Consider the following 27,867-nt stretch of genomic DNA (forward strand, 5'->3'; position numbering starts at 1 on the left):
ACCAGCCACTGGCAGGCCAGCATTAGGAATCAGAACTTGTTACTGAGGGTGGTCGTCTGTGGCTGATGCGATAGGGGATGGTCCCCAACAAGACTCAGCACAGTATCTGTCAGCCTCCTCAGGAAATTTTGGTGTTGTGGGAGCTCTGCCAAAGTACCCGAGCTTCAAAGTAGGCAAGCCCACAATGCCTGTGGATATAGTGAAACAGGATTTATAACGTGGAAGGAGGAGACTGAGGTCTCGAGTTGTACTGAGGCTCAGCCGTTGTTGGGGCATGAGTAATAGGAGGGGATTGTTTGGGGGCATATATTAAAACTAAGAGAAAACACTTATTTGCCTCTACATTGCTATCTCCTACAAAGGTTTGTTCTAGTTCCATTGTATTAATTCAGGGACTTGACATGTATTAGGGTAGGGATAACAGTTGAGGAACAGATAACATGGGGAGGGAACAGGATCAAGAGGAAGTCTTCATGGCACCTCAGCCTTGTTGATATTTAGTATTTCTGTTGAAGACGAGCAGTCTGTATATATGGTTCAGCCCCACTGCCAATATCCTCTAAGGAATGGCAAGAATTGGGCAGCCAGTGGAGTCCATGAGTCCATGATCTCTTGTTGGTAAAGCTCCCCTCACCATAAACTAACTTGGAGAAGTAGGGCTTCTCGGGTGGCATTAATTATTGCAAGGCTTCCACACCTGTCTTCATTAATTACTTTGAGAAGAATCTCAGGCACATAAAGAGTAACCCTAATAGCTGATCAATATCCTGCCTCTCTAGTACATAACATGTCAATAAGGATCATAGAATCCAACCAAGAAACTTAAGGCATTCGTTGATCTCAGGAATAAAACAGCTTAAACGAATTCCTGCTCTTTATTTAACTAAGGTGCTTCCACGACCAAGGTTCTGTGATATTTTAATCATTATGATCATCACCAGAACACTAAGATTGGTATTACATAGAAAAGGCCCTTTAAAAAAACACATAAAAACAAATCCAGTTGTTAGGAAATCACACAAAGGAGCTTCTTCATATAAGAACCACAATGCACACATGTGATAATATAAAAAGGCATCGTTTCTATGTCCATCCCTTCTCTTGCATCTTTGCTCATTCGAACGTCCAGAGACAACTTTTCGAGCTGTTGGCAGTAGCCCTCTGTCGGTGTCTCCATCACTGCAGCAGTAGGTAGTTGTCAAAGGCACAGACCTTGTGCTGAATGATTGAATCTAGAGAGGGAGAAAAGTGGTTTAATGTTTAGTGGCCAACGAGACAGTAAGACGACAGCCTTTCTACGTGCGTGCAGAGTCCTGTTTTAGAACCTTAAATGGTTTAGAGCTGCTTTGTCTGTATGTCCACATGGCACACGTGGCTATTTAAAACAGTTCAGTTCCTCAGTCACACTAGCCACGTTTTAAGGGCTCAGTAGGCACATATTCCCATAGATATAGGACAGAGGGTGTTGCCGTCACGGCAGGACATCGCGTTAGGGTGGAAACTTTGCAGTCTGTGGCGTGAGACCAGAGTTCTAATCTCTGCTCGCTAGATTAAATACTCTCTGGTGCAAGGCAGAGTCTACATAAAACCTAAGTTTTAGTTACAGCATTATGCATTCGAGGCCGTCTGTGTACCTGCCCACCTGCATCCTATCCACCCAGCTGAGCACTTTACGCAGAGTGCAGTCAGCGAGGACACGTTCTACAGCTCAGGTCTTCCTATTTCAGTTGAAGAGGCCAGACCAGTGAGCCCTAAAGTCCTGTCACTTTGAAAGCTGGTTATTTCACGAAAGTCACAAGGAGTCCCCTGGTCCAGGATAAGTTACTGATGCAGAACAGGCCAGCAGGAGACGGTACTGCTGCCAGCCCTGCTTGCAGGAGGATGAGGGAGGAATGCAGCGGGCTGGCAGGACTAGTGGAACTGCAAATCAAATTACAGTTAACTTACTAACTACTATTATTATCCACAGGGATGGATAAATTATATTGAAGGACCTTAAGATGCCCCAGCGATGAGCGATAGCAGAAAGGAAGCCAAAAAAGAGTTTTGTTCTGTAAATACAGGGGAAAAATGGAAGAGAAAGTAGCATGTGTTAGTCGTAGCTCCTGACAGTGTCTCAGGGTTAAGCTGTATCCTGCCCGGTACAGATACACTCCTGCACGAGAGGGCTGAACTGGCGACAGGGATTTCGGAGGGAGGGACACTAACACCTGTCATCTACACTGAATACATGAAAGGACGTTAAAGTTGATACACCCAATATAACAAGCATTAGTAGCACGGAGCAAACCACTCTGTCCACAAGCTAGTGACGCGGCATTCTTATGATTTACATTTTAGCATGAGTCCTTTATTCGTGTGATGTGTTGTACGTGTTTTCTCTCTCATTTGCCTTTTGACTTCTCTTACACAAAGAAGTTTTTATTTTATGTATGCATTCAGATTATGTCACTCTTTTTACTGTATCTGGACTTTGAACCATAGGTAAAGCTCTGTCCTCCACAGGGTTCAATAAAAACTCAAGGAACAAGATGTCCCTCCATTTTTAGGAAATCCCTCAAACAACACATAGGGTTTTTATGTGTTCATATTTCTATGTAAATATGTTGTTAAAAAATAAAAAAAAATGCTGTCCCATCTTTAAGTTTAAGGAAGGGTTGTAAGATTTGGGGACTCTATAGAGTTCTCTATTTGAATTCTTTGACCATGAAATTGAGTGTCACTCCCTGCATTCATGCATCTGTCCATCCATTCATTCACTCATCACGTTGGAGAAAAACTGACTGGAGAAGGAGCAAGTTTTAAACCTAGACAAAATAAAACAGAACCCTAAATGTAACCTCCCATAGCAAGTCTGTGGCTGGTGCCTCACCCTTGGTGTGGTGTGCTTTATGATGGCACAACGTGAGGAATTAACCCCGGGACTTGGAGAAACAGTAGGCGGGTACGTGTAGTGTGATGCCTGTGCATACAGTAAGCAGACTGGGGAGTCCGCGCAGAAGAGCACTTGACTGCCCGGTATGGCTGGCAGCCAGGACATCCACGTCCAGAGAGCGCCTCGTGTCTCCAGGTCCCCAAATGTAAGCACACGCACACACATGAAAAATGACTTCTATCCAAGGTCATTTGTCAACTGAAGATAGCCACATCCCCCAAATTCCAATGTCACATCATATGAATGATCCTCAAACACCCCCATAAAATGTGACCCACAGGACAGATGCTAGAGCAATGCCAGGCCTGCCCAGTGGAAAGAGACAAATAGTACATGAGCAGCTCCCATGAAATTTAAACTGAAAAAAAAAAAGTTTGTTTTATTGTAATAAGGGTATTTTGCAGGTCTTGGCACACAATTATGCACAAATTAAAGTTTACTGGCTACGCTTCTGTGTGGTCTGATGCTCAGGATAGTGAAGGAACACGCTGCTAGCTTTTTTTTTTTTTTTATAGTGTGGTGGGGCCACTTTATTAAATGGAACTCCAAGTGCCAGTAGCCGAATGCAGCTACGGTACTGTGTGCGGGGAGTGCTAGGACACGCGGACCCCACGGGGAGCTTTATCTTAGCTCATCACAAGAGGCTGACCACTCTCGGGCTGAAACGCGGAGCCAGGCATGCCTTCAGTTAGGCATTTGGCTCTTCTGGAGGGTGAAGCTGCCAGATTTGAAGCAAGAATTCTAAAGCCAGGCAGCCTTGCGGACAGACTGTGCATGGTAAACCAGGAAAGAGGAGTCTGAGAGCACTCCCAGGTTTGAATTTGGGCCTCTGAGAGATCGCTGATGCTCCTGGACATCAGGATCCGTGGTGGGGCCAGGGGTGTACCCAGCAAATGGAAGAGGGGCTGATCACGCCCTAGCTGTGGCCACTCACCGTCGTTCACCCCCTGAACCACCGCAAGGGCCTGAAACTGCGCTCTCTGCTTCTGACGCAAGATATGGGTTCCCCTACTTAAAATCCTTCAGTGACTTCTGTCTATTGAGAGCTCTAACCATGGTCTAGAAGGGCCTTGGGTGGTGCAGCCTGTGCGAGCTTCATTTCTTGTCCCTTTGTCCCTTTGCTGGGTCTCAGCCTCTCCCGACAAGGCCTCTGCTCTTCCCGACCTGGAGCCCAGCTGGTCCCTTAGATCGTCGCCAGCCCACCCTTGTGTTCACCACGGGGGTCTCAGCCCAAATCCGGCTCTTCGGCAAGGAGCCAACCTCCTGTCCCCGTAAATACCCATACCCTGTTTTCTTCATAGCATTTCTCACTGATAGGATTTAAAACCATTTTATTGTCTGTCGTCATAGAATCTAAGTCCCACGGGGGCAAGTCCTCTGTCTGCCTTGTCGCCTCCTCATCCAGCAGGGCCTGGAATATGCTCGGTACGTGACACATGCTCGAAACAAGTATAAACTGAATGAACGATTGGATGGCTTGACATCCTGTGGTATATTTGAAGGAAATTGCTTGATGTAAAATAATGGAGCGTTCTCAACATTTTTTTTTCCCTGCTGCGATACGAGGCTAGAGACATTTACATATTGGAACCTTTCCCAAGAGTATAGCAAGAATGTGGACCATGTCACAGACAGGATGGTCTAATAGTTTACTCCTCCTCTACCAACTTTCACATTCCACCCAAGAAATGTGAGTTAAATGACATTGTTACCGGGCTAGCCTTGAATCCGCTAGTTTCTCTATTATGTCATATATTTATTTACTGCTGGATATAGGAATGCTCATGATTTTACCAAGTGGATCTAATATAGACCAATCTTGCTGACTCAGTTACAAGTGTTTTCTTGGGATCCCTGGGTGGCGCAGCGGTTTGGCGCCTGCCTTTGGCCCAGGGCGCGATCCTGGAGACCCGGGATCGAATCCCACATCGGGCTCCCGGTGCATGGAGCCTGCTTCTCCCTCCGCCTGTGTCTCTGCGCCTCTCTCTCTCTCTGTGACTATCATAAATAAATAAAAAATTAAAAAAAAATAAATATTCTTAAAAAAAAAAAAACAAGTGTTTTCTTGAGTCTCTCAGATTTTTCTATGGAGACAACTGTATCATATGCAAATATGAGGATTTGTCTCTTTATAATTCTTAAGTTTCCTTTGTGTGTCTCATCTTATCTCTTTGATTAGGAACACTCGATCTCTATTCAAAGAGTAAGAGCGGTCATATGTATTTTGTAGTTGCTTAAACCTTAAACTAAGGTTTTCATTACTAAGTAAAAGAAAGGTTGTCCATAGATACCCTTTATCATATTAAGAAAGTTCTCTTTTATTACTAGTTAATTAAGAGTCTTTATCATGACTAGATATTGGGTTTTTCTTTTTGACATCTGAGAAAACTAGTGAGTTAGAAAAAAAGATTTAGCGACATCTATCTTTACATTCTTTGGTTAAACTCGGTTACATGTTTCTTAACACACTGCTAAACTTTGTAAAATATTTTATTTTGGAATTTTATATCCATCCTCACAAATGAGTTTGGGCTGAAATTTAAGAAGTAGTATTAGTTCAAGATTCTTCTAGCCTTATAAAATGCAGTGAATATCTTCCTTCTTCAGTGATTTGTAATATTTGGTAAAACTTACCAGTCCTAGACAGTTTGAATAGTATCTTAAAAATATTTTTTGTAGTACAATGCACTTGACATGAAATTTACCTTTTAAACCATTTTAAGTGTACAATTAAGAACGTTCGCGATGCTATATGATCATTGCCACTACTCATTTCCAGAATTGTCTCATAATCCCAAATAGAATCTCCACACTCATTAAATAATCACTCAGCAGTACAATTCCCACCTCCACCTAGACCCTGGTAACCCCTATTGTAATCTCTGTCTCTATGAGTTTCTCTAGTCTGGGTAATTTACGTAAGTGGAATCATATTTGCCCTTTTGTGTCTGGCTTACTTCACTTGATGTGATTTTAGTGTTCATTCACTTTATAGCATGTATCGCAATATCATTCCGTTTCATGGCTGAATGTATAGACCACATTTTGTTTATCTACTCATCCGTCGATGGATGCTTGAGTTGCTTCTACATTTGGACTATTGTGAATAATGCTATCATGAACACAGGTGTGCAAATATTGGTTCAATCCTTGTAGGTACATAACCACAAGTAAAACTGTGAGATCACATGGTAATTCTGTTTAATTTTCTGAGGAGGGGTCATCTGGTCTCCCACAGTAGGTGCACCGGTACACAGGTTCCAATTTCTCCACATCCTCAACGATGCTAGTTTTCTGTTCTTATGGTAGCCATCCTATTGGGTCCCAAGTGGTACCTCATTGTGGTTTGATCTGCATTTCCCTAATGATTAGTGACGGTGAACATCTTTGCACATGCTTATTGGCCATTTGTATATCTCCTCTGGAGAAATGTCTAGTCGCATCATTGACCATTTTTTAATTGTTTTTGTTGTTTTCAAGCTGTCGAGATTCTTTATATTTTTTAGAGACTGACTTCTGTATTTGCAAATATCCTCTCCCACCCCGTAGGCCACCTTTTCACCTGATTGTGTCCCTTGATGCATAGAAGTTTGTTGTTTTGTTTTTACCTATTTTTATGGTTGCCTACCTTGTAGCTTAATTTAAAAGCAGTGTCTATCATTTTTGCCTGCACGTGTTATTCAAGATGAGTGAGCAAGCCAGTTTTTCTGATATCTCCCAAGCAGACTAGAACAAATAAGGTCTGCATTCAAGGAGAGGAAACCAAGACTGTGCGATGTGAACAAGGAGCCACAAAATTTCCCTACGGCTCTGAACATTGTTTTGTTTGATTGGTCTTTGCCCTGGTTGCTATAAACCTCTGACAATTTTCCAGCACTCCTACACAGTTGGTTCAGACATAGTTGGTTCTGCTGGGGGCTTTTTGGTGTTTCTGTGGGGAAGATGGGAATTTGGATCTTCTTAGTCTGACATTTTGCTCATATCACTCTGTGCAGGTGTCTTTTTCTTTTTCTTTTTTTGATGGACGGTGAGAGGTATACTTTTGATTGTCATTCAGGTTTTTAAATAGTTCAGATTTTCTATTTCATGAGTCAATTCTGGTAATATTTTTTCTAGAAAATGTCCATCTTACCTATTTTCAAATTTTCTGGTATAAATTTACTCAGCATGCTCTCATGATTTTTAAATATCCTTACTGTATCCATAGTTGCAGCCCCAGTTTTGTTCATAGTATTGTTCACTGGACCCTTTTCTCTTCTTTTTCAATACTGCTAGGATTTTGGCTACGGATGGTTCCCCCCACCCCCCAAATAACTCTTTTTCAGCTCTTAAAAAACTTTTTGCTTTTTGTTCATGTTTCATATATTTTTATCATTCATTTCATCTCCAACATTCTTCTGTATTTATAACTATGTATTCATTCATCCTCAAGTGCCAAAATTTAAGAAAAATTGAACAAAAAAAGGGAAATGATTTATCCAAGTATTTTTTCTCTTCCTACAAATTGAGAACAGCTTCTTATTTTACCCAGAGGTTGGATCCTTCAGAATCCATCCATTACAGTTTCTGTGATGCACCATTTGAGAACCTCTACTGTTAGTGGTTGCACAAATGAGAAGTTCCACTTACTGAGGGTGGCATTAAGATCTTTTTACAAAGGAACAGTCTGAACGGAGAAGAGGTTGACTAGAAATGCTGGATCTTTAATTCACCATGTGACTCCGGTGGAGAAATTCAGATCCCTTCATTTGATAAAAGGCACAGATTTCTACCATGATCTCAGAATTTTTTTCCAGCAGTGTTCATCTGCTGGTGGCTGTTAACAAAGCACCACACACTAGGAGGTTTAAACAATAGAAGTTTATGATCTTAAAGCTGGGGAGGCCTGAAGCCCAAGATCAAGATGCCAGTGGATCTGGTTTCTCCTGAGGCCTCTCTCCTTGGCTTGCAGAAAGCTGTCCTCTCTGTCCTAACGTGGCCTTCCCTCTGCACACACATCCCTGATGTCTCTTCTTTTCTCATGAGGATACCAGTCCTGAAGGATCAGGGCTCTAACCTGATAGCGTTTAACCTTAATCACCTCTTGAGAGGTCTCTATCTCCAAACACTGTCACATTCTAAGATCCTAGGGGTTAGGACTTCAACATATGGATTTAGGCAGACAAAATTCAGTCCATAACAAAAGGCCCATCACTTTAGGTTCTATGATGCTCGGTATTAACTGTCTAACATGGAACACTGAAAGAACTGAAGCTCCAAGTGCTTGAAAGACTCACGGAAACCTCTTGTAAACAGTGTTGATATACTAGGTCAGTAAGCAAAAGTGGAAACTGCCAGCAACGTCCCAGTAGGGGGTTGGGCTGTGAAGTTCTTTTATGGCCATTGACCCCCAGCCCCAGAGTAGGGCTAGAGTTAACACTGGAGCACTTACCTCTGTGGGGGGAGCACTTGCAGGGAGCCCTGTGAATCTGTGCACAAGACAGTCTTGTGAACCTGTCAAAACCAAAATGCTCAGCACTGGCCTATAAGTGGCTGGTGTATTCCCCAAACCGATGACTGCATTTCTAGCGGTGGATAAAAAAAAAAAAAAATGTCGCCGTGGTTACACTATTTCCTATTCTGAGTTGAATATGTAGCTGATTGTCATGTTCTACTTTGCTTCTTGTTTTTAAGTGAGGCTGTGCCTTGGCTAGTAAGGTGTGGAGAAGGCCTTTAATGTTCCACTTTGCTTGTCTTCAAGATGCTTTTTTATTTTATTTATTTATTTATTTATTTATTTATTTATTTATTTATTTATTTTTTTGCTTTTTTACTTTTATATCGCCGATGATGCTCACACCTGGTGACTGGAGGTCAGTTGGCAAAAACTTAACAGAGGGGAGCCAAGTGAGATGGGTTAGGAAATTTTAAAGATCACCATCCAGGACCACTAGCTGACCAATGAATACAGTTAAAGGCAAATCTACTTTCTCAATGAACACTTTCTGTATCTTTCCAAGTTGATGCTTGCTGTTCAGCAGCTAGTAGTTAATTATATGTATTTTAAAGCTATATATATATATATATATATATAAAATCTAAATATACGAGATGTCAAAATTATAGAATTCCATGTCAGTTTTAGTACTCATTGATGCCTTTACTGGTAGACGTCATCTATTTGAGAGCAACCCCCCCCCCCGCCAAGAAAAACCACCTCTTCATCTTATCATCTGAGATTGTATCTTGAAAGTCTGCCGTCACCCCCTGACTGGTTGCCGAGCTCCTGGGTGAGGATGGTATCAGGCGGCAGGCAGCAGACGTGCTCCAGGTTCTCTTCCCTTTCTCTTCTTGGGTCCATCCTCAGCACATGGCCTCATTGCCTGTGACTGCTTCCTTCTATGCCGTAAAAATGTGGACGAAGAGGATCCTGAGGAACGCCAACATCATCTCTTTAATCATGCACCCCAAGGGCTGAGGCCTCCTGAGTGTCCTTGCTTTCACAAAATGCCATGTTCAAGAGCATGCATTTTTCTGGGCCTAGTTCTGTGGTCGGCCATCTGGGGAAACAATGATCTACGCTGGCTTATAAAAGGCCTACATGCTATCAGAGATCTTTTTCCTGAAAACGTTGACATGGGGAGACATTCAAATCAAATGCTTATTATAAGTTATAAGGAAATCATGCTGAGGCTAATTTTTTCCCCCTTTGGCAATGCTGTTGAGCATATTACATTATGTTCCCACAATAGCATAAAATGTATGTCTTATCACTTGAACCTAGCCCAGACAATAAAAGGGCGCCCGAGACTGGAAATATGTCTTCTGAGAAAGGCCAAGCCAGCTGAAAGTGATAACACCGACGTGGGGGATGGAGAGAGTGAAAAGACAGGGCTCCGGCACAAAACTTTGCAGACTGGTGATGAATGCACTGGGGTCCCAGGGCTCCCGCCCCCTCCCTAGCCCCTCACTGAAGACACCAGCCAACTTGGGGCTCTCTCATTGTAGTGTCTTGATATGTAAAATGGGAATTCTGTTCTAGGGGTGTGCTGGGGTAAATAAAATTACTGGAACTTGCTTCTACTCCAATGTCAGGTAAAGGTGACATTTTGCTTCCTGGTGCCGGGAATTTGGTTTTTGTTTTCCTGTTTATTTTCATGCATATTCAAGTGCCCACAAGTATTTTCTGTCTCAAAAATCCCCATTTCTCCTTCTGGTGCAATGATTCATCGAAAATCTTGGCCTAAGTATACTGCTGTTTCAGGGAAAATGGACTCTGGGGAATGAATTGGGAACATAATCATGACCGTTTAAATGGCCTCGTTATAAGGCAACCCAGCATGTAGGAGACTCTCCATGGAGCAAATGAGTAAGACATGGCTTAAATTTCACGTGGTGAGCCCTGTTTGGAGATTTCATAAATTCACACCATTCTATGCCAGCAGCACAAGGCAGCAGCCAGGAGGGTAAGCTGGCTGAATGCTCCATGGTCACCCCTGACCAGTGTCCCCCAAAGAAAGAGCTGGAGGTTAGAAGAAAGTCTTATACTGGAATAATCATGTAACAGTTTAATTTTTCAATATAAATGTTGGGTCAGAGGGTGAAGGGATAAAAAGGCTTATCTGAAGGAATACAGTGCTAGGATGTTGAAGGTCTTGGGGAGACTTCTCTTTTTGGTGGTGGTCATCTTTCCCTCTGCCAAAAAAACAAAAGCAAAAAAAACCCCCCCAAAATGACAAAAAAACAAAAACCCAAGCTTCTCAGAGGGTTCTAATGGCTAAAAAAATATACTTGTCCATCCCCCGTGACTTTATTGTGTCTGTATAAACAAAGATCCCATAATACATAGGAATAAATATAAAGGTACTAAAAAAACTTGGAATCTCTTATTTTGGAAAGCAAATGGCAAACATGAAACTAGATACAACGAGCTACTTCTTAAGACTTTCAAATCCTTACTCTTAAGTCTCAGGGACCCTACATTACATGCTGATATTCTAGTTGGAACAAATTTTAGAATATTTCTTTTCATAATAGTCATGTCACAAAATTATTTTTTTTAAATTGGTGCCTTAAGGTGATTTTAACTATAATTTACAAGGGATTTTATTGCAAATTTTAATCGCACAACATTTTGAGAATAAAATATTGGCTAGATGTGCTCACAGTGGAAGCTCAGGGGAAGGAGGAAAGTCTGCAGAAGAGAAAATGTGGCTATGTCAGTGGACACTGTCATCCAGTGATAGTGGACAGGGTCCAGTGTGGGTGTGAGATACCGTGCATGCCCTTGTGTGTTAGCTCCTCTGACCCTCATGTGAAATAAGCAGGGCAGAGGTTATTACTCTGTTTAATAGATGAGGGGACTCAGGTCCAGAGGGCATAGGTGATTTGGTGATTTGTGTCCCCCAGTCAGAGAACAAGCCAGTGGCAGAGTACTGATGGGAAAGGAACTGCAATGCTCAGGACCATGTGTTCTGTGGGGTCTACAGGTATGTGTAGAGACGTGCAGATGAAATCTCCTTGAATTGCACAAAGCCGGGGCTCTTATGTTGCAGCTGAATTAAAAAAGATAAGAATATGAACTCCTGAATATTTGAAAAATGCACGTTCTAACACCCAAGTCATCAGAGAGGCCCTGGTGCAGAGACAGGGGCAGCGGCCAGAGTCAGGGGGGCTCACCGTAGGGGTGAGGATCTCCCCACACGGAGAGCCAAGGATTCCAGAACACACAATACCCGGAAGTTGCCAAGGGCACAGGCAGATGGTGTAATCAATGACAAATCAGAAACAGGACATGGATTATGGGAGAGGAAAGAAACTCGGGCCCGCAGCTCCAGCTCTGAAACCCAGAGAATTCCACAGGGTGTTGTGAAAGTGAAGCCCCGGGGTCAAGCAGGTAGACGTTTGCCTCCTGAAAACCCACTCACAGGAGAGCAAAGTGGCAAAACAAGTGGAGGAACTAGGCAGGCGGCTGGACCGCGCCTGAGCTGTGCACAAAAGCCACGGGCAACAGGAAGGGGCGACAGAGTTCTGCGACCTGGAAATAATAATCGTGCGGCCCCAGACGCTGGCCCTGTGCACGGTACACAATTTGCAGACGCTGTAAAGATTAGTTGTTGATATGGACTGTTGATATCAATCGTGTGCACAGTTCCGTTAGCTGAATGAGACTTTTTTTTTGAAAAGCAAAATTCTGGTCGCCAGTTGGTGTCATTTTGATACATGCGCTTTTCTAAAAAAAACAAAACAAGAACCTCTGTTTCTAGAACATAGGATGTTTTGAAGGTTATAGTCTTGGCATTTAGAAAAGAGTAAACAGCCTCTTGGCTTTGGGACTGAAGCTAAAATCACATGGGTTTTATTTTTTTGGAAATTAGTTTCTAGGCAGAAGATAAATTACTCTCACCAGAGAGTGTAAAAAAAAAAAAAAAAAAAAAAAAAACCAAAAAACTCTTGACAGCCATACTTTAAAAATATATCAAAGGATGACCATCAGCCATTTAAAATATGTTCTTAAAATGTCTGATATACGAATGCAACTTGGACGCAGGATCTATGTATCTGTTAAAGGATAATGTGTAGGAAGGGGTGAGAAAAGCCAGAAGTTTGAGATTTAGAGATGAGCGGAGGCGAAGAGGAGGAAGGCTCTGGGAGAGGGGAGCAGGACTGAGAAAATACGCTTCTCAGTCTCTGGAAGCTGGGTAAGGATCTTGGCTAAAGATACTGACACCGAAGTAACCGAGTAGGAGCGGAAGAAGAAAAGGTTTCAGGAGAAACTGATTCCCACTTCCAGCCTCCGGGCTGTGAGAGAATGAATCTCCGTGTAAGCCCCCGTCTGTGGGGTTGGTAGGGCGGCCCTGGCATGCTATGACCTTCATTAAACCCAGAACACGAAGGCTTATCCCCAAAGCGGGGCCCCGGGAGCATCTGGCACGTCCAGCACCGATGCTGCGTGTCCCCACACCTGCTCCCTACGTCCCCTATGGCCCTCCCAGAGCTGTGGGCACCCTGGCAGCCTCCCGGGAAGCAGAGCATATGTTGTACCACCTCTTCCCCTTCAGAATCAAGCCATGCATTTGGCACTGTGTATGCTGCATCGGTGCCAGTTTGTACGTTATGTTCCTGTTTTATTTTTTTTGAAGTCAACGCTGTAGCTGCTTTTGCACAGAAGGATAGCTTTCTGAGATCAAGAGGAGTGTCAGGAGTGGTGCACACGAGAAGGTGAGAGACAGGTGGCGGGTCGTGGCAGCTGGGCACTGGCCCGCAGCCCTGGAAGCAGAGCAGAGACAGGCAGCGAGGGTGGGAGGGTGGAGGGACCGAGCATCTGAGCCGAGGGTGGACAGGCCTTGCGGTCTGGAGGGGATGTGGGTAGGCTGGCTGTTTCACACTAGCTAGTGAGGCAGACCAGGGAGCCTAATAGGATTTCCTTTGTCCCTGTGAAGTGTACTTTGGCTGACGGTAAAGAGGAGGAGGGACCAGGTTGGCTTGGGACTGACAGTAATTACAGGATTCTGTTAAGGCAGATGGTGAGTGTGAGTGTCCATCCAAAGGCCCCAGGCTACAGGGATGTGGCCATCACGCTTCCCCCGGAAAAACCTGTTTGTGTGGCCAGGACAACAGGACTGTGGATGTGAAGGGGACACCAACAGCTATCACAGTGAGAAGGCACCGTCCCCGTCTCCATCCCTGTGTGCAGATTCCTACCTAAGATCCAGGTTTCTGACAGATACCGGATTGTCGCCTTCCTCTTTCCTTGGTAGGGTCCGATGAAGAGGCTGGCCCGGCATGGGATCTGCGTGATCTGACCCCCACACAGGAGGACCAGTTCCCACAGCTTGGTCCTGGGGGGACTGCTGGCTGGGGTGATGAACATCATCGGCTGGTCGGCGAACAGGGTTCCCCGGTACCTCCCTGTGGATAGATCACGCTCCAGGCGGCAGAGCTGAGGGGCAGAGACCGGGAGGATTAGTGGGACACTGCGTGCATCATTGCATTACTCAGGACAGGCCCACCGTGGAGCTCACGTCCTTTTGCGAGAGAATAGACCACATGTAAGGTTGTGCATTCTCAGATGAATTCCAAATTCTAAAGACTCATTTAATGATAATGACAAATAGCAGGCAGATAAAAAATGGACACTTGCTGAAGCAGCTTGCCAGCAAAACTACAAACAAATCTATAGTCCCCCCCTACCCTGCCATCCCGTAAGAAGTTTAGGCTTTTGAATTATTACAAATTCTAAACCAAAGTATTGAAAAAGGAATCGAGTTGGGTGAGGAGAACAGGATGTGCATCCTTAAATCCTATTCGAGCTACGTGGATGAGGGTGGAAGAGAGAATGAGCGTGCTGGAGAAGGAAGCCCGGCTGCCCTGGCCCAGCAGGTGCTTCCGGGCCCCTGGCAGCGCGGGCCCGTTGCAGGCCCCGAGACGTGCCCTGCATCCGGCACGGCGGTGTAGATGGGCAAAGGCAGGGGAGATGGAGGCGGCGGTCCTCGAGCCCTTGTCCAGCTCCCGTGCTGGTGGGGGGTGGGGTGGGAAGTATGTAGAGGCTGCTTCCAGTGAGTCACGGTGGAAATGCTGATGAGGAGGATGGGAGACAGTGGGAAACGCTGCAGGAACGGGCATGTTAAATTGTTCTCCCTTTTGGTCTGATAAAGTTGCGGTCGGCGGCTAACCCGAGGGACGAGGGACAGTGGGAAGGCCCGCGTACTCTAAACAAACATTTCACTAACTACAGATTAATAAAGGCTTCTTTTTAAGTGCAAATGCCCCCCGGGGGCTGCTGAGGGTGAGCTGTCATCCACATCTTGAGCATTTTAATCAGCTGATTTCCCTGAGGACAGAACTGAACGTTTGAGATAAGTGGGCTCAGAGAAACTAAGGATTGTGACGGGAGATATGTGGGAAGAGAGGTCGAGGGGCGCTCGGGGGACTGCAACCTGCGTGGGGCGGCCGCCAGCTGGCCAGGGGGCCACGGCCGCCCCCAGAGCAGGGAGGGAGGGGCTGGCCTGGAGGTGGGAGGGCAGCGGATGATACCTTCCTCCGTCTACATCGTCAACAAAATAGATTTTGTCCACCAGATGTTCATACTCAGAATCTCATGATGAAAAAAGTTGCTCCAAAAGTTAATAGAATCAACCCAATATATTCACATACAGCCATGGAATTAATTCACTCTACTCACAACTGGTTTTGAACTACGCAATGTTTTAACCACTTTTCATCCGATTAGCTAAGTGGTGCGGGATCCTGACAACGCGAGCAACAATTCTACTTGTGTGTTAACTCTGTTTAATGTTTTCAGTAATTTCCAATATGCCCCTGAGACAGGGGGTAGAAAGGGTCTCATTTAATTTTGCAGATGAAGACAACGGAGGTGGACGCCCGCCAAGGTATCTGCTTTGGCTAAAATGATGAGTCAAGCTGCGAGAAAAACCCCATGATCCCTCAACTTGGTGAGTCACTGGACCATGTACTGTAACTAGAGATGGAGAGGGAATCTCACCAAGGTCGGATATAATCACACATTCAAAAAACTAATTGTAAAAGTGGTTGATAATTGAAAACGATACAGAAGGGTATAAAGTAAAATGAATTTTCCCATGTTAGATGCTGCTGGCCACTATTCAAATCCATTCTTCTCTCTTCCTCCTCAGTGGCAGGGCCGTGGGTTCCTTGGGAGGTACTTGCCTCTGCAGAGCCAGGTGTTCAAGGTAGGGGGCCCCTCCCCAGCTCAAGGGAAGACTCCGGATCGACCCTAGCAAATCATGGTGATGTCCTTTCCCTTGCATGTGGACTTGATCATGGCCAATGGGATCTGAGAATAAGTCGGCTGAGGGCAGCCTTTCCTCACTAATACAAACTGATGCATAAGCAGAAATACGTCTCTTACCTGCTGGACTTTAGGATACCTGCCATTACTGAAGCCACCTGAGGCCATAAACCATGCAGAAAATGGCCAGGTGGGAAGGCCTGGATCCTGGATCACCTAAGTCATCGGATTGACCAAACCAGGAATTTTTTTTTTTTTTGCTTTTTCTGTGTTGGAGGAGGTGGATTTTTTCATTTCTTTAAGCTACTTTTTATTGATATTTACACGTCCAGGAGCCCAAAGCATCTAGATGCTGCAGTTCTCAGGCCCCTGCCACCTACCAGAAATAACCCCGGGTAAGTGTTTGCTGCGTTTTTCTATGCTCTGTGCAATGTTCACACACAAAACCATGCAGGATGTAGTTTGTCTTAAAAACAAACAAACAAAAAAAATAGTATCAAAGATGCATCTTGTGTATGTACATAAGCAGTAAGTCAAACCCATATTTAACCCAAGAGAGAAGGACCTACGCAAACCTTTCAAACGGTTAGAATGTGACTTGAGCAGCTGATCGCTTTGAGTCTTAATTCCCCTCCCACGTTTATTAAATGCTTACTGTCTACCGGGCACGTGCAAGATGCTGGGGAAGCAGAGAGGATTAAGACCTGGTCCCTGACCTCGCTGTAAAGCACGTAACACGAAAGTCAACAAATGAAAATACTTCCTTTTATTTATTTATTCAGCTTGAAATTAAAGGAGGCAAAGAATTACAAAGATCTTATTCTTCACTCAAAATAATTGAGACTACGTGCATGCTGACTTTCTAATCCTAAGTAAAATAATTCCTGGGAAGGCTTAATCAAGATTTAGGTTACTTAAAATTAAAAATTAATTGGGGAACGTCTCCTAAGAATACACTCCTGGATGTATATGAGGACGTGCATGGACAGGGGTTCATTGCCATAGAAACGATGACTGGCAGGTTCTACTTAGGCTGCAGATAGGGTGGGAGCCACCATCCTCCTCGCTACGGAGCCCCGGCTACCTGCTCTCTCCAGGTACGGTCTCCGGAGTGTGGACCTTCCAGTCTCCCCGGGGACAGACTGCCCTTGTTACTCACCCCTGGGGCCCCTGGAGCTTTCACATCTTGGGTCCACCCGGGTCTATAAACACAAGTTCTGCTGCAGCCTGACCCCCGAGACCACACTCTGTCTCTGAAGGCAACGGTCATGAACTTGCTGTGCTGCGGGATGTGCCCTGAGAATTCTGGCTGTGGCTAGTCAGCCTTACCCTGGAGCCCAGGGCACCATGCGTCCCCACCGGTGGATGCCGGGCAAGCCAGAGGATGCTCTTGGACCACGCCGCCTAGCCCCGGAAGGCTCACAGCTGCTTATCACCATTGCTTCTCGATCCCTTATGTAATAGCAATTCACGGCAATTTGCTCTGAATCCTAATTCCACTTCAAACTGGTGAACAAATGTGCGGGACAAACGCCGTCAGCTGCAGAAACGGGTCTGGGTGGCAACAGGCGCTGCTAGAGGCCGGTGGAGCGCAGAGGCTCACGGCCGGGGTGACCGTGGGCAGTGGTTTCTGGTCTTAAAAGATGACCTCAGAGATCACCGGGCTTATCTATATCGACCTAGAAGTTTCTTACTAATTGTGGTTAAAATAAATTTTTTTAAAAAAAATCACAACTCTCTTATAGCTCATTTTATTTAACTCAGGTGCTATGGTGTTTCCAAGGATAATTAACACCCTGATAGATTGGGAACGTGGAGAAGAGCCTGCGAATGACCCAAACTGGTGGCTTTTCCATGGGCGTGGAGCAGTCCCTCCCCCAGAGAATGCAGCTCCCGCCGTTTGCACGGGTCGTTAGTTTATGGAGCTGTGGAAGACACAGAGGCAGTGTAAGCTAGAATCAGGCAGTCTGGAAAGGTGGTCTAAAAAAGTATAGCTGTCCGAGGAAGTGCTAAGTTTCCTACAGGGGCCCCTGGGGGGCTCAGTCCATGAGGCATCTGCCTTCAGCTCAGGTGGTGATGGCAGGGTCCGGGGATGGTGCCCCAGGTGGGGCTCCTTGCTCGGCGGGGAGCCTGCTTCTCCCTCTCCCTCTGCCCTGTGTACTTGCTCTCGCTCGCTCGCTGTCAAATAAAATCTTTAAAAAATAATAATAATAAAAAAAAACGTTTCCTACAAAGCCCAGGGGATTCAGCAGAGGTAAGTGACTCCTCTGGGCTTAGTTACTCTCCACGGTAATGAACAGGACGGGTCAGGAGTCTGGGTGAATTTGGGGTGGAGTTCAGGAGAGTTCCCCCGTTCTCCATGGTGATGTAAAATCAGTACAGGAGTCAACATACACTTGTGTGTGTAGGACCAGGAGAGGCTGACTGGAGGGGGAAGTCTTTCTCTGCCAGGAGATCTTCACTTGAACCCTGGGCTGTAGAGAATGAGGTCGTCTGGGGGAGGCTCTCAATAAAACAACAACAAAAGACATTATCTGTGCTTCGTAAAATGCTGCCTCTGCATTAGTGTTTTCATCAAAGAGCTATGCGGCCTTAGTAGCTCAGAGCCTTCCGATCCGTGTACAAGGCGGCCGTGCTGCTGACTGCAGGCCGCCCGCACCCACCTGTGCTCATGGCCCCGAGGACTCCCAGCCGCGTGGCCCCCGGCTGGATGTGAGCCCCGCGGCGGGGAGGGTGTCCACGGCTCATTCACTCCCGATTTCGGTTGGTGTAGAACTTGCTTTTCCCTCTGGGCAGAGCTCACCTTGGTGATGACTGTGAACCACTGACCGTCTGCAGAGGTACTGACAAGCCGCAGAGAAGAGGAGGTAAAATCAGTCACGAGATCATCCGCTGTTGTGCGTTGGACGAACCGGAAGCTCAGGGAGGTTGGTTTCTGCTGGTTTTCCCAAAGACACCCCAGGACGCTATAGTGTGGGGCTGAACGGAGGGCTTCAGCCCTTCCCATAGCTGCACGTGGTCTCTGCACCTCACGGGGGAGACGGGGTAAAACGCCTATTCTCGCCCTGCGCCCGACGGATGAGATCACGCCAGGCCTCTTGAAATCTAACGCCTGCCTTTGTTTCCATTCCCCAAGCACCCCAAGGGTGGTTTTACACGTCTGTAGGTGTGTTAACACTGATGGAACTGCATGTTAAAAAAAAAAAAAGTCAAGAAAAACTACGATAATAAAAAAAAAATTTAGCCTTACATGTGCCTGTATCCCATTTTTCTTTCGAGGGCAATTGAGGCGTCTCTTCTGCTATGAAGCTATGAAGCCATTCCTGAAGAGCCCGCCTCTAAAATCTCACCACAGCCGACCCACAGACGGGTCGGCTCACTCGGCACTCAGAGCGGCCCACCGGCTGACAGCTCACGCCGGCTCACATCCTGGTGGTGCAGAGACATGAGGCCAACAGGTACAACAGCCAGGACGTGCATCCGTAGCTGCTGGGGCTCCAGGGCTCACGGGGAGAAAGGGAGAGAGAACGCTTGGCTGGCGTGGTGGCTAATCCCCGGGTCACCCTGACGGGGCTGAGGGGGGCCCAGGGAGCCGGGCAGACAGTTTCTGGGTGTGACTGTGAGGGAGTCTCCAGAACATCCCGCCCTTCCATGGCCTGCACAGAACACAAGGCGGGAGGAGGAGCCAATTCGTTCTGCTTGAGCGGAGACACCATCCGGCGTGGGAGCTCCCGGGTCGCGGCCCTTGCAGGACGGTAGACTATCAGCTCTCCTGGGGCTGCAGCTCCTAGACGGCAGGTCAGGAGGCATCTCAGCGTCGGACTGGGAGCGAGGAGCGCGGCCCTGTAAATCTCTCGGCTCCTCGCAGACACATCGGAGTTGAGAGCGAGTGGAGTGAACCAGGTGGAGGAAAGTAGGAGCGGTGGGGAGGGGGTTCTATGATCCTTTTTCTCTTGCTTTAATAATAATAAAAGGGTAAACGCGTAGTTAAAATCGCTGAGAACTTCCTTCCCTCCCGGCTACCCGCGCACATTCCCACGGTGAGGTCCCGCCCGGTGTCCGCGAGTGCCCGTGCCCCATCGGGTGGGGCAGCCAGGCTGGAGGAGGGCCGTGGCCCCGTGCTCCGTGTGCTCACGCTCCAGTGCTCGCAGCAGACAGGCACGAGGGGCGAGGCGGCGGCGCCAACAGGTGCAGGTATCCAGCTGCAGAGCTCGTGGGCCGGGGGGACGCCGGCAGTGGGAAGAACCTGGGAGATCACGGCGACCACGGCCCACGCGCCGCGGGCAGGGGACTGAGGCCCGGGGGGCGAATTCCTGATCCGAGATCCGAGACCCTGGCAAAGCTCGCCTGCACTTCCTAAGCTGCAACATCCTCTTGCCGCTGCCCACCACCGTGCAGCTTGGGGTGGGCCTCGTGTCCTTCTGTCTGTGAGTGAGCACGTTCATTCACTCATCACGTCTCAGGCGAGGGTCTAAAGCTGTGAAAACCTAAGGACGTGGTCTTTGCTTCCCTGGGACTTTCTAGAGATTACAGGTCACAGGGTGAGAGCCTGGGTAGACGTCACAGCGGTAGACCTGGCTTGGGCAGTGACCAGGATGTCTGCTCTGAGAAGAGCACGTGGAGGGGCCCCTCCGGTGGGTGGTGTCCGAGGGATCACGGTGCTCGATCAAATGGATCAGGGTCCCTGGGGGTGGCGGGGAGGGGACGGGGCTGGGCGGGTGGTCGCAGTAACAGCAGGTGCTTCTGTACGCGGTGGCGTATTCACCAAGGGGAAGACGCTGCTGCAGATGACGTGGGGCGCGGGACCAGGCACCCCAAAAAGAACCGCGTGAGCAGGGCGCGGGGCGAGGGAGGCCCATTCCCGGGCGCCCAGTTGGCCGCACTTCCTGTTGCCCCGGGGGCGGGTCAGCTCCTTGCGGCAATGAGGTCTGCAGCAAACCCCACATCCTTCCCCCAGCTCACCTGGGGACACGCCATGGGGCTCAGGCACAGGTCACCATCGTGCTCGTGGCTGCTGAAGCTCATTGCCCCCTGTGCCTTGGGCCCACAGCCACGCAGGGACGGAGGACGCAGCCTCAGAGGTGCCGCCCCTGCCCCCAGGGCTTCCCTGGGAAGGCAGGCGCCTTGGGGCCACCCGACGGGGCTGCGGTCCCAGGTCCGCGGGGGCCACCTCAGGGCACACACCTGAGGACAACTGTCAGGAAACCTACTGCCTACTGTGGTGCTAGGAAGGTCAAGGCCCACGCCCGACGGCGCTCAACAGGCTGAAGGTATCAGAGCTAAACAGAACTGGCTGTCACGGGTATCGGAGAGAAAAAACAACATCTGGGGTCCTGGGAAATTAAAAAGCTAAAACTGTTCTGTTTAGTTTTTATGGGATTTAGGCAAATGTAGGAATTGTTACAAAGACAAGGTCCTCGAATGACCGACTGCTGAACGGCGTAAGCCGCCCCGATGGTCAGTGAAAGGCTGTCGCCGCCGCCGCTCCCTACAGCTCCGGAGCCCCGGCTCCCGTGCCAGGCCGCATTGTCCCTTTGCATCGTCCCTGCGCGTTGTCCGTCCCTGCTCGGGGCGCCCGGGCCCTCACCTCGCAGCGGCCGCCCTTCCCCCACATCCTCACGGGCTCCCCGTGCCTCCCGCTCCAGCTCCCGGAGAGCCAGAGGCTCCCCCCCGGCCCCCCTATCCCTCTCTCCCGATGGGCTCGCCCCACCGCTCACCTCACCACCTCCGGCCGACCCCTCCCTGCAGGCACCTGGGCCCCAACCCCAAGCTCAGCTTCTCCTTCCAAACACCCGCAGGCGAGGACCATCCCTCCCTGCCCCGCACTCCAGCCCGAGCTGGTGTCCCTACCTCAGGAGTCGGCCCCCATCAGGTCTTCTCAACAGAGCGAGGATTTTAAAGACCTAAGTCAGCTCATGTGTCTTCGTGGCTCAAAGCACTGGTGCGTCCCTTCATTCAGGAGAAGGGCGGAAGCCCTTGGCTGGACAGGGGACAGCTGCTCCCTCTTCCCGCTGGGCGCCGGCGCGTTCCTCCTGGCTCACTCCGCTCCCCGCCCCGCTGTTCCTGAGCGCACCTGGGTATTCCTGCCTCAGGACCTTGGCACCAACTTCCCTCCTGCCTGGGATGTTCCTCCTTTAAACGTCCACACAGCTCACCCCGTCACTCCTCTGGGTCTACTCAGCTCTCAGGGTTTCCGTGCAGCACGGCCGACCTCAACCCCCAAATCCCGGTCTTTATACGTCACAGTAGAAGCCCACAGAATGTGTGGCAAGAGAAGGAGGATGATTTAGTCTGTTTCTCGTGCTAGAATCTAAGGGCGGGAATCTCTATCTAATGACATATCCCGGCACCCAGAGCAGCGCCCGGCCCACGGGAGGAGCGCGGTTATACTCCGTGCATCTGCCGGGTGACCGGAGAGGCTGCGTTCGGAGTCTGATTTCAGGGCAGCACATGCTAGCTAGGGACGCCGGCGCACGGTGCTCCCTGGGGGATGTCAGGGCGGCGGGCACCAGGCTAAGAGGATTTCGAGGGAAGGGAGTGGGTCCCCTGAAGGCAAGAGCGTAAGAGGTGGAAGATGAGAAGGGGATGGGGGGCTCCAGAGGAAGCTGGGCCGGGGGTGGCAGGGGGCAGGAGGGGCACGGGGCAAGGGGCGGAGCTGCAGGACAGGTGCTGGCCAGTGGGGAGGAACCACAATCACAGTGTCCCAAGCTTAAGATTCCTGCAGCTGAGGTTCCCCAAATGTCCTGACTGGTGTCCACGCAGGCACTCACGGCACAGCCCAAACCCTCCTACCAGGTGGGGCCCTGTCACCATCTCACCCGCCCCTCCCCCTGCAGCCCCCCTGCCTGTGGCTCCACCGCCAGTAGGTCAGCACGTCCACCCTGTACAGGACTGGGGGGCCCTCACCGTCTCGCCTGGCCCCTCCCCCTGCAGCCCCGCTGCCTGTGGCTCCACCGCCAATACATAAGCCCATCACAGGGAAGGTCAGGGCATGCACCGTTCACAGGGTTAGCGACAGCTTGAAGCAGGACACCTGAATGCTGCTCGGATCAGCAACCACGTCTCACATGAGGCGGTGTCCAAGGCCACATAGTGAGTAAATCAAATGGCCTGCAACAGAGGGATCCGGACCCGGCGCTGCCTCGTGCCTACGAGATTGGTGCATGGGCCTGGGGGTCGCAGGGGGGACATCAACCAGGAGAGAACATGCGAGATCCCTCCCTCAAGTCGTGTCCCCCCTCTGCCACCCCCGGTGCCACTGTGAGTGTCATGTGGGCTAACACGGCCACTGCCCCGGGTGTGGGCACAGCCAGGACTGCACGGCCCATGCTGTTAGGGCCTGTGCAACAGTGTCTCGCACAAGTCGCTCTCATCCTGCCTCAATTCCCAGCAGCTCTGCACACTCCTGACATCTCCACCCTGTAAAACATCTGCTCCCCCTGGCCTGGGACGAGTCACCCCTCGCTTTCTCCCTGTCCCCTGCTCATCATCCAGCCCCCAGATGCCGAGATCTCCCCATAGCCCTGGGCCCCACCTCCCCAGGAGCTTAGAGTCCTCCTACCAGCAGGTGACCCTTCGCTTCGTGTGGAGCTTTCTTCTGTCCTCGGGGCTGTATAACCCACCACCTGCCAGCCTCTCTTTCTGGAAGATTCCAGGCCCTGGACACCCGACACCTCTCAACCTTAATTCATGCTCTTCATTCCCAAACCAGCTCCTGCTAAGAGCTAACAGTTACCAAGAGCCGACCGCGTGCAGGCAGTGGCAGCAGCTCAGATGAGTTAGCGCGTTCAAGCCTTGAAATAACCGTCGGCGAGGGACACTCACCGCTGGCAGCTGACGGGGAATGAGCAGAGAGGAGTGCCCGGGGGCTCAGTGGGTGCGGCATCTGCCTTCGGCTCCAGTCATGCTCTCAGGGTCCTGGGATCGGGTCCCGCATCTGGCTCCCTGCTTCTCCCTCTCCATCTGTGGCTGCCCTGCTCCTCTTCTCTCTCTCTCAAATAAATTAATTAAATATATTTCAAAAAAGAATGAGGCAGAGCGTCCACCTCCATGAGGTCACACAGCTGGGAGGTGAAGGAGCTTGGGTGCCAGGCCCCCCGAGCTGTGTTCTTGATAATCACCTAACGCTGCCTCCAGAGTCTCGGGAGGACCTGACCCCCCGGGGGTCGTACTAGACTTGCTTCTTGCCCGCACCGCCCACACCCACTTTATCACCAAGTCCAGCGGGTCTCATCTCCCGAGTATCGCCCCGAGCCCACCCTCTCTGACCACCATCGGCACCCTAGCCAACCTCAGCTCTTTCTTTTCTGGGGGATGGAAGCAGCTTGCAAACGGGCTCAGGACCTGCCCGGGGTCCACTCTTGTGCCCTCGTGCGGGTAAGTGCCCAACGCACCCTAACCTTTACAGCTGACACGGCCACCTGTGGAACTGTGGCCACCATCGGGACCGGGAAGGTGCCCAGCACTCCAGCGGGTGCCCCCTGCCCGGGCGGAGCAGCGCCCTGAGTGCGGTCATCATCGGTGACTCCATTTCTGTAGTCATGTGCCATTATACCGCTTTTGTATCCGGCCTCTTTGGCTCAGTACAGTATCTGAACACAATTACCCTTAAAACCCTCCAATAGGAGGATCCCTGGGTGGCTCAGTGGTTTAGCGCCACCTTTAGCCCAGAGTGTGGTCCTAGAGTCTGGGGATCGAGTCCCACGTCAGGCTTCCTGCATGGAGCCTGCTTCTCCTTCTGCCTGTGTCTCTGCCTCTCTCTCTCTCTCTCTCTCTCTCTCTCATGAATATATAAATAAAAAAATCTTAAAAAAAAAGAAAAACCTCCAATAGCTTTCCATTACTCAGAAAAAAACCCCAAACTTAAATGGCCTGCAAGACCTTCCATGACCCAGCCCTGACTATTACCTGAGGCTGAATCTGGCATAATCGTCTCCCTGTCTGTTCTTCCTCAACAGCCTCCCTCCAGCCTCGTAGGTCCTATGTGCTCCATTGTGGCCACAGGGCCTTGAAACATGCTGCTGCGTCTGCCGGGATGGCAGGTCGATCCCTTGTTAGCTGTATTAGCTCCTACTCACTATCTAGATTTTGGCTCCTTGTCATCTCTTCAGGGAAGCCCATGCTATTCCCCTAAACCAAATCTGCATCATCCTTTTTTTTTTTTTTTAATTTAATAAACACCTAGCACTTACCAGGTGCCAGCCACTGTTCTAAGTGTTTTATAAATATTAATTTATTTAATCCTCATAAAAATTCTGCAGGGTAGTTAGGATTATCATCCCCCCTTCCCATATGAGAAACTGAAGACCTGAAGAGGAAACAACTTGCCCAATGGCACAAAGCTAACGGGGAGGGAGCCAGAGCTGGGAGCAGTCCGCTGGCCTTCCCCGGAGGTCTCTCTACTCCTGTGTCCTCCCAACACTTGTACCAGTTACACCAGCGACAGTTCCTGCCCCAGTGGGGCAGGGCGCTCTTGATATATGAGCAAACGAATGTGCGTCGGCGCCTATATTCAGATGACAACCTCAGGTGCCTTACAGCTGATTGGTGGCTACACAGGAGTGCGGACGTGCGTGTACGGTCGTCCCCCCACCTCCAGTTTTGCTTTCCACACTTCTGGCTACCTGGGGTCCACTGTGGTCCCAAAGCAGATGCCTGTGACCAGAAGGCGGGTGTAACCCAGGGCTACATCACGATGCCTCCATCACTCACCTCACTTCCTCTCCTCTCGCGGGCATTTGATCATCTCACATCAGCCCAAGAAGGCTGAGATGATAAGATGTTTGGAGAGAGAAAAGGACCACATTCGTAGACCTTTTATGACGGTACACGGCTACAGGTGGCTTGTTAGTTATTGTTAATCTCATACTGTGCCTAATAGATAAATTAAATGTTATCACAGGTACCTGCAGATACAGAAAAAAAAAAAAAAAACATGCCGTACCCAGGGTTCCATCGTATCTGTGGTTTGAGGCATCTACGGGGCATTTTGGACCGTGTCCCCACACACGGGGGGTGGGGGGGGCAGTGAACAGGCCTGTCAGCCTCTGTCTTACGCAGAGCCTGTGCCCTGCTCTGTGCAACTCACTACCTCGAAGTTCATGACCTGCCAAGCTCAGGAAGCCTCTGGATTTCTAAGTACAGACAGCTGTGCACCCATCAGTGCCTGTGACAGTGACTATCTGAAGATACTCATGTCCTCTAGGGCCCTCTTTATCTTTAGATGGGTCTAAATTCATTAAATTTCTCTACTTCAAATTCAAGCTTGATTTCTTTGCTAATGTGAGATTAGAATTTATAAAGACCACACGTGGGGTCCTGGCTCTCCATCCTGTGGCCCCTGATCTTGGGTAACATCAGCCTATTGGATCCGTTGCTCCAGGTGCAGAGGCCAGATGACGCCCCCCCACCCCCCTGCCCAGAGTTATCGCGGACCGCGTCTCTCACCTTGCTACCTGGCCATCAAATGCATGCCTAATGCCGCTGAGTTAGGAGTGGGCTGCAACTGATGCATCCTCGTAGCACACGAGGGCTGAGCCAGGAACTGTGGCCGTGGATTCCAAGACGAGGCACAGGGCCTTGTGTGTGTGTATATATATTTCCTTAAAGAAGCTTATACAACGCCCAACATGATAAGCCAATTAAGAAGAACGGTCTGTGTGGTAGGCAACTGCCACCCCATGTCTGTGACTTCCCAAGTCCGAGCTCTGGGGACCGTACAGAGCGGCCTTTGTCCCCATCTAGCTCCAACACATGCGATGAGAGACCCAGCAGCGACTTAGGGCAAGTGGAAGCACGCAACTTCTAACAGCCCGACAATGGGGAGATCTAAGCATGTCGAAGCAAAGAGGCTCCAAAGACCAGTAAAAATGGTGCAAATGATTTCAAGAATCCTTATGGGTCTCAGAAGAAAAAACCTCATGCGAAAACGAGCAATTGTCAGAAACGAGAGCGTGGTTTCTATACTCGGCACTGGTTTAAACATTTTTAAGATGAGTTAAAATTTTTTTATCTAGCTTTATTGACATGGAGCTGACCTATAAACAGCATTAGCTCTCATGTTCCAGTTTGAAACGGTCTTGGAAGTAAAAGTGCAGAGAAATTCCAAATAATTTATCTAAAAAAAGAGAAAGAAAGAAAGAAAGAAAGAAAGAAAGAAAGAAAGAAAGAAAGAAAGAAAGAAAAGAAAGAAAGAAATGAAGTAAGGGTGGAAGAGGGGCAGGTGAGGCAAGCCTCTGACGGGCTGCCCTGCAAAGCATGGGTGACATTTCTCCCAGAATGTAGGTCCCAGGAAAGATCAAATCCATGCTGTGTGGAAGATGAACAGAAGGGCCCGGCCAGTGCAAAGGGCTACAGGTCTCCTAACACACCGCCCTTCACCCCTCATTTTATGAAAGGAAGTGAGAGAAAGCACACAAGGAGACTCGTGGTGGCTCCCCCTTCCCGAAAGTCACATACAGATGAGTCCCGCCATCAGTTCAGCACAGAAGACGATAGCCGAGTGCTCTGAAGTTCACGTTGGAACTCTGTGCCAAACTCAGATTTTTTTTTTTAAGCGTCACTTGAGTTTTACAGGCTATGTAAGTGATGGGAACACAACCGTCTTGGGAATCCACAAATAACTTTTTAAAAAGTCATAAATCTGCATCCCATGCCTCATAGTTTTCAACAACTGCGAGAAATAGGTCAAAGCTCGAGCAGGGTAGGTCCCTTCCCTCTTCAGTGGTCTGAGCGCGGGCGGCCCCGGGCCTCTTGCACTTGCTTGGGTGGTAACTACCTTGGCCATGTGGCCGCACTTGGGCCTGAACCGCTTTTAATGCTCATCTTTCAAAAATCATGATAAAATACCCGTGAAAATAGCTTCTTGGTTTTACAGAAGAACTGCCTGGTAGGTGGCTAAACAAACAATCTTATAAAAATCTTATAAAAATACTAGAGCAATTCCATCACATAAAGTTGGGGGATTTTAAGACAAATTTTGGAAAGGGCGGCCAACCAGCCACCAGCTGGTGTTGCAGGTGTGGACTCTCCACACCTTTCAGAATTGTGTCACCAGGGCCCCACCCAAGCCAATAAAGTCCCCACACCTGTCTGGGGCGAGGTGAGGCCTGAGCATTAGCTTTTATTTTTTTTAAAGCTCCCTGAGTGTAGGGGTTCTCAAACCGGACTGCATACTGCAGCC

General features: G+C 49.0%; 1 protein-coding gene and 1 long non-coding RNA gene across 4 annotated transcripts in view; one reads left to right on the forward strand and one right to left on the reverse strand.

The window, feature by feature from the left end:
• Nucleotides 1-822: 822 nt before the first annotated feature.
• The window catches only part of MCPH1 (microcephalin 1), a 232,876-nt gene continuing 205,831 nt past the window's right edge, over nucleotides 823-27,867 (reverse strand). The window contains exons 13-14 of one of the 3 annotated variants that reach the window (XM_041751941.1): nucleotides 13,619-13,856; nucleotides 1,041-1,232 (exon numbers count right to left, since the gene is read on the reverse strand). In XM_041751941.1, the coding sequence (XP_041607875.1) occupies nucleotides 1,177-1,232; nucleotides 13,619-13,856 (294 nt within the window). In that variant the 3' untranslated portion in view covers nucleotides 1,041-1,176. Of the gene's footprint in view, nucleotides 1,233-9,128; nucleotides 9,345-13,618; nucleotides 13,857-27,867 lie in introns of those variants that run through there. The other 2 variants (XM_041751938.1, XM_041751940.1) reach the window with 2 other exon arrangements.
• On the forward strand, nucleotides 15,577-19,128 carry LOC121489213. The gene is made up of 3 exons (XR_005987296.1): nucleotides 15,577-16,081; nucleotides 18,483-18,613; nucleotides 18,966-19,128. It is a non-coding gene; the product is annotated as an uncharacterized LOC121489213 (long non-coding RNA).

Source organism: Vulpes lagopus, chromosome 4 (assembly GCF_018345385.1).
Source record: "Vulpes lagopus strain Blue_001 chromosome 4, ASM1834538v1, whole genome shotgun sequence".
Lineage (NCBI taxonomy): Eukaryota > Metazoa > Chordata > Mammalia > Carnivora > Canidae > Vulpes > Vulpes lagopus.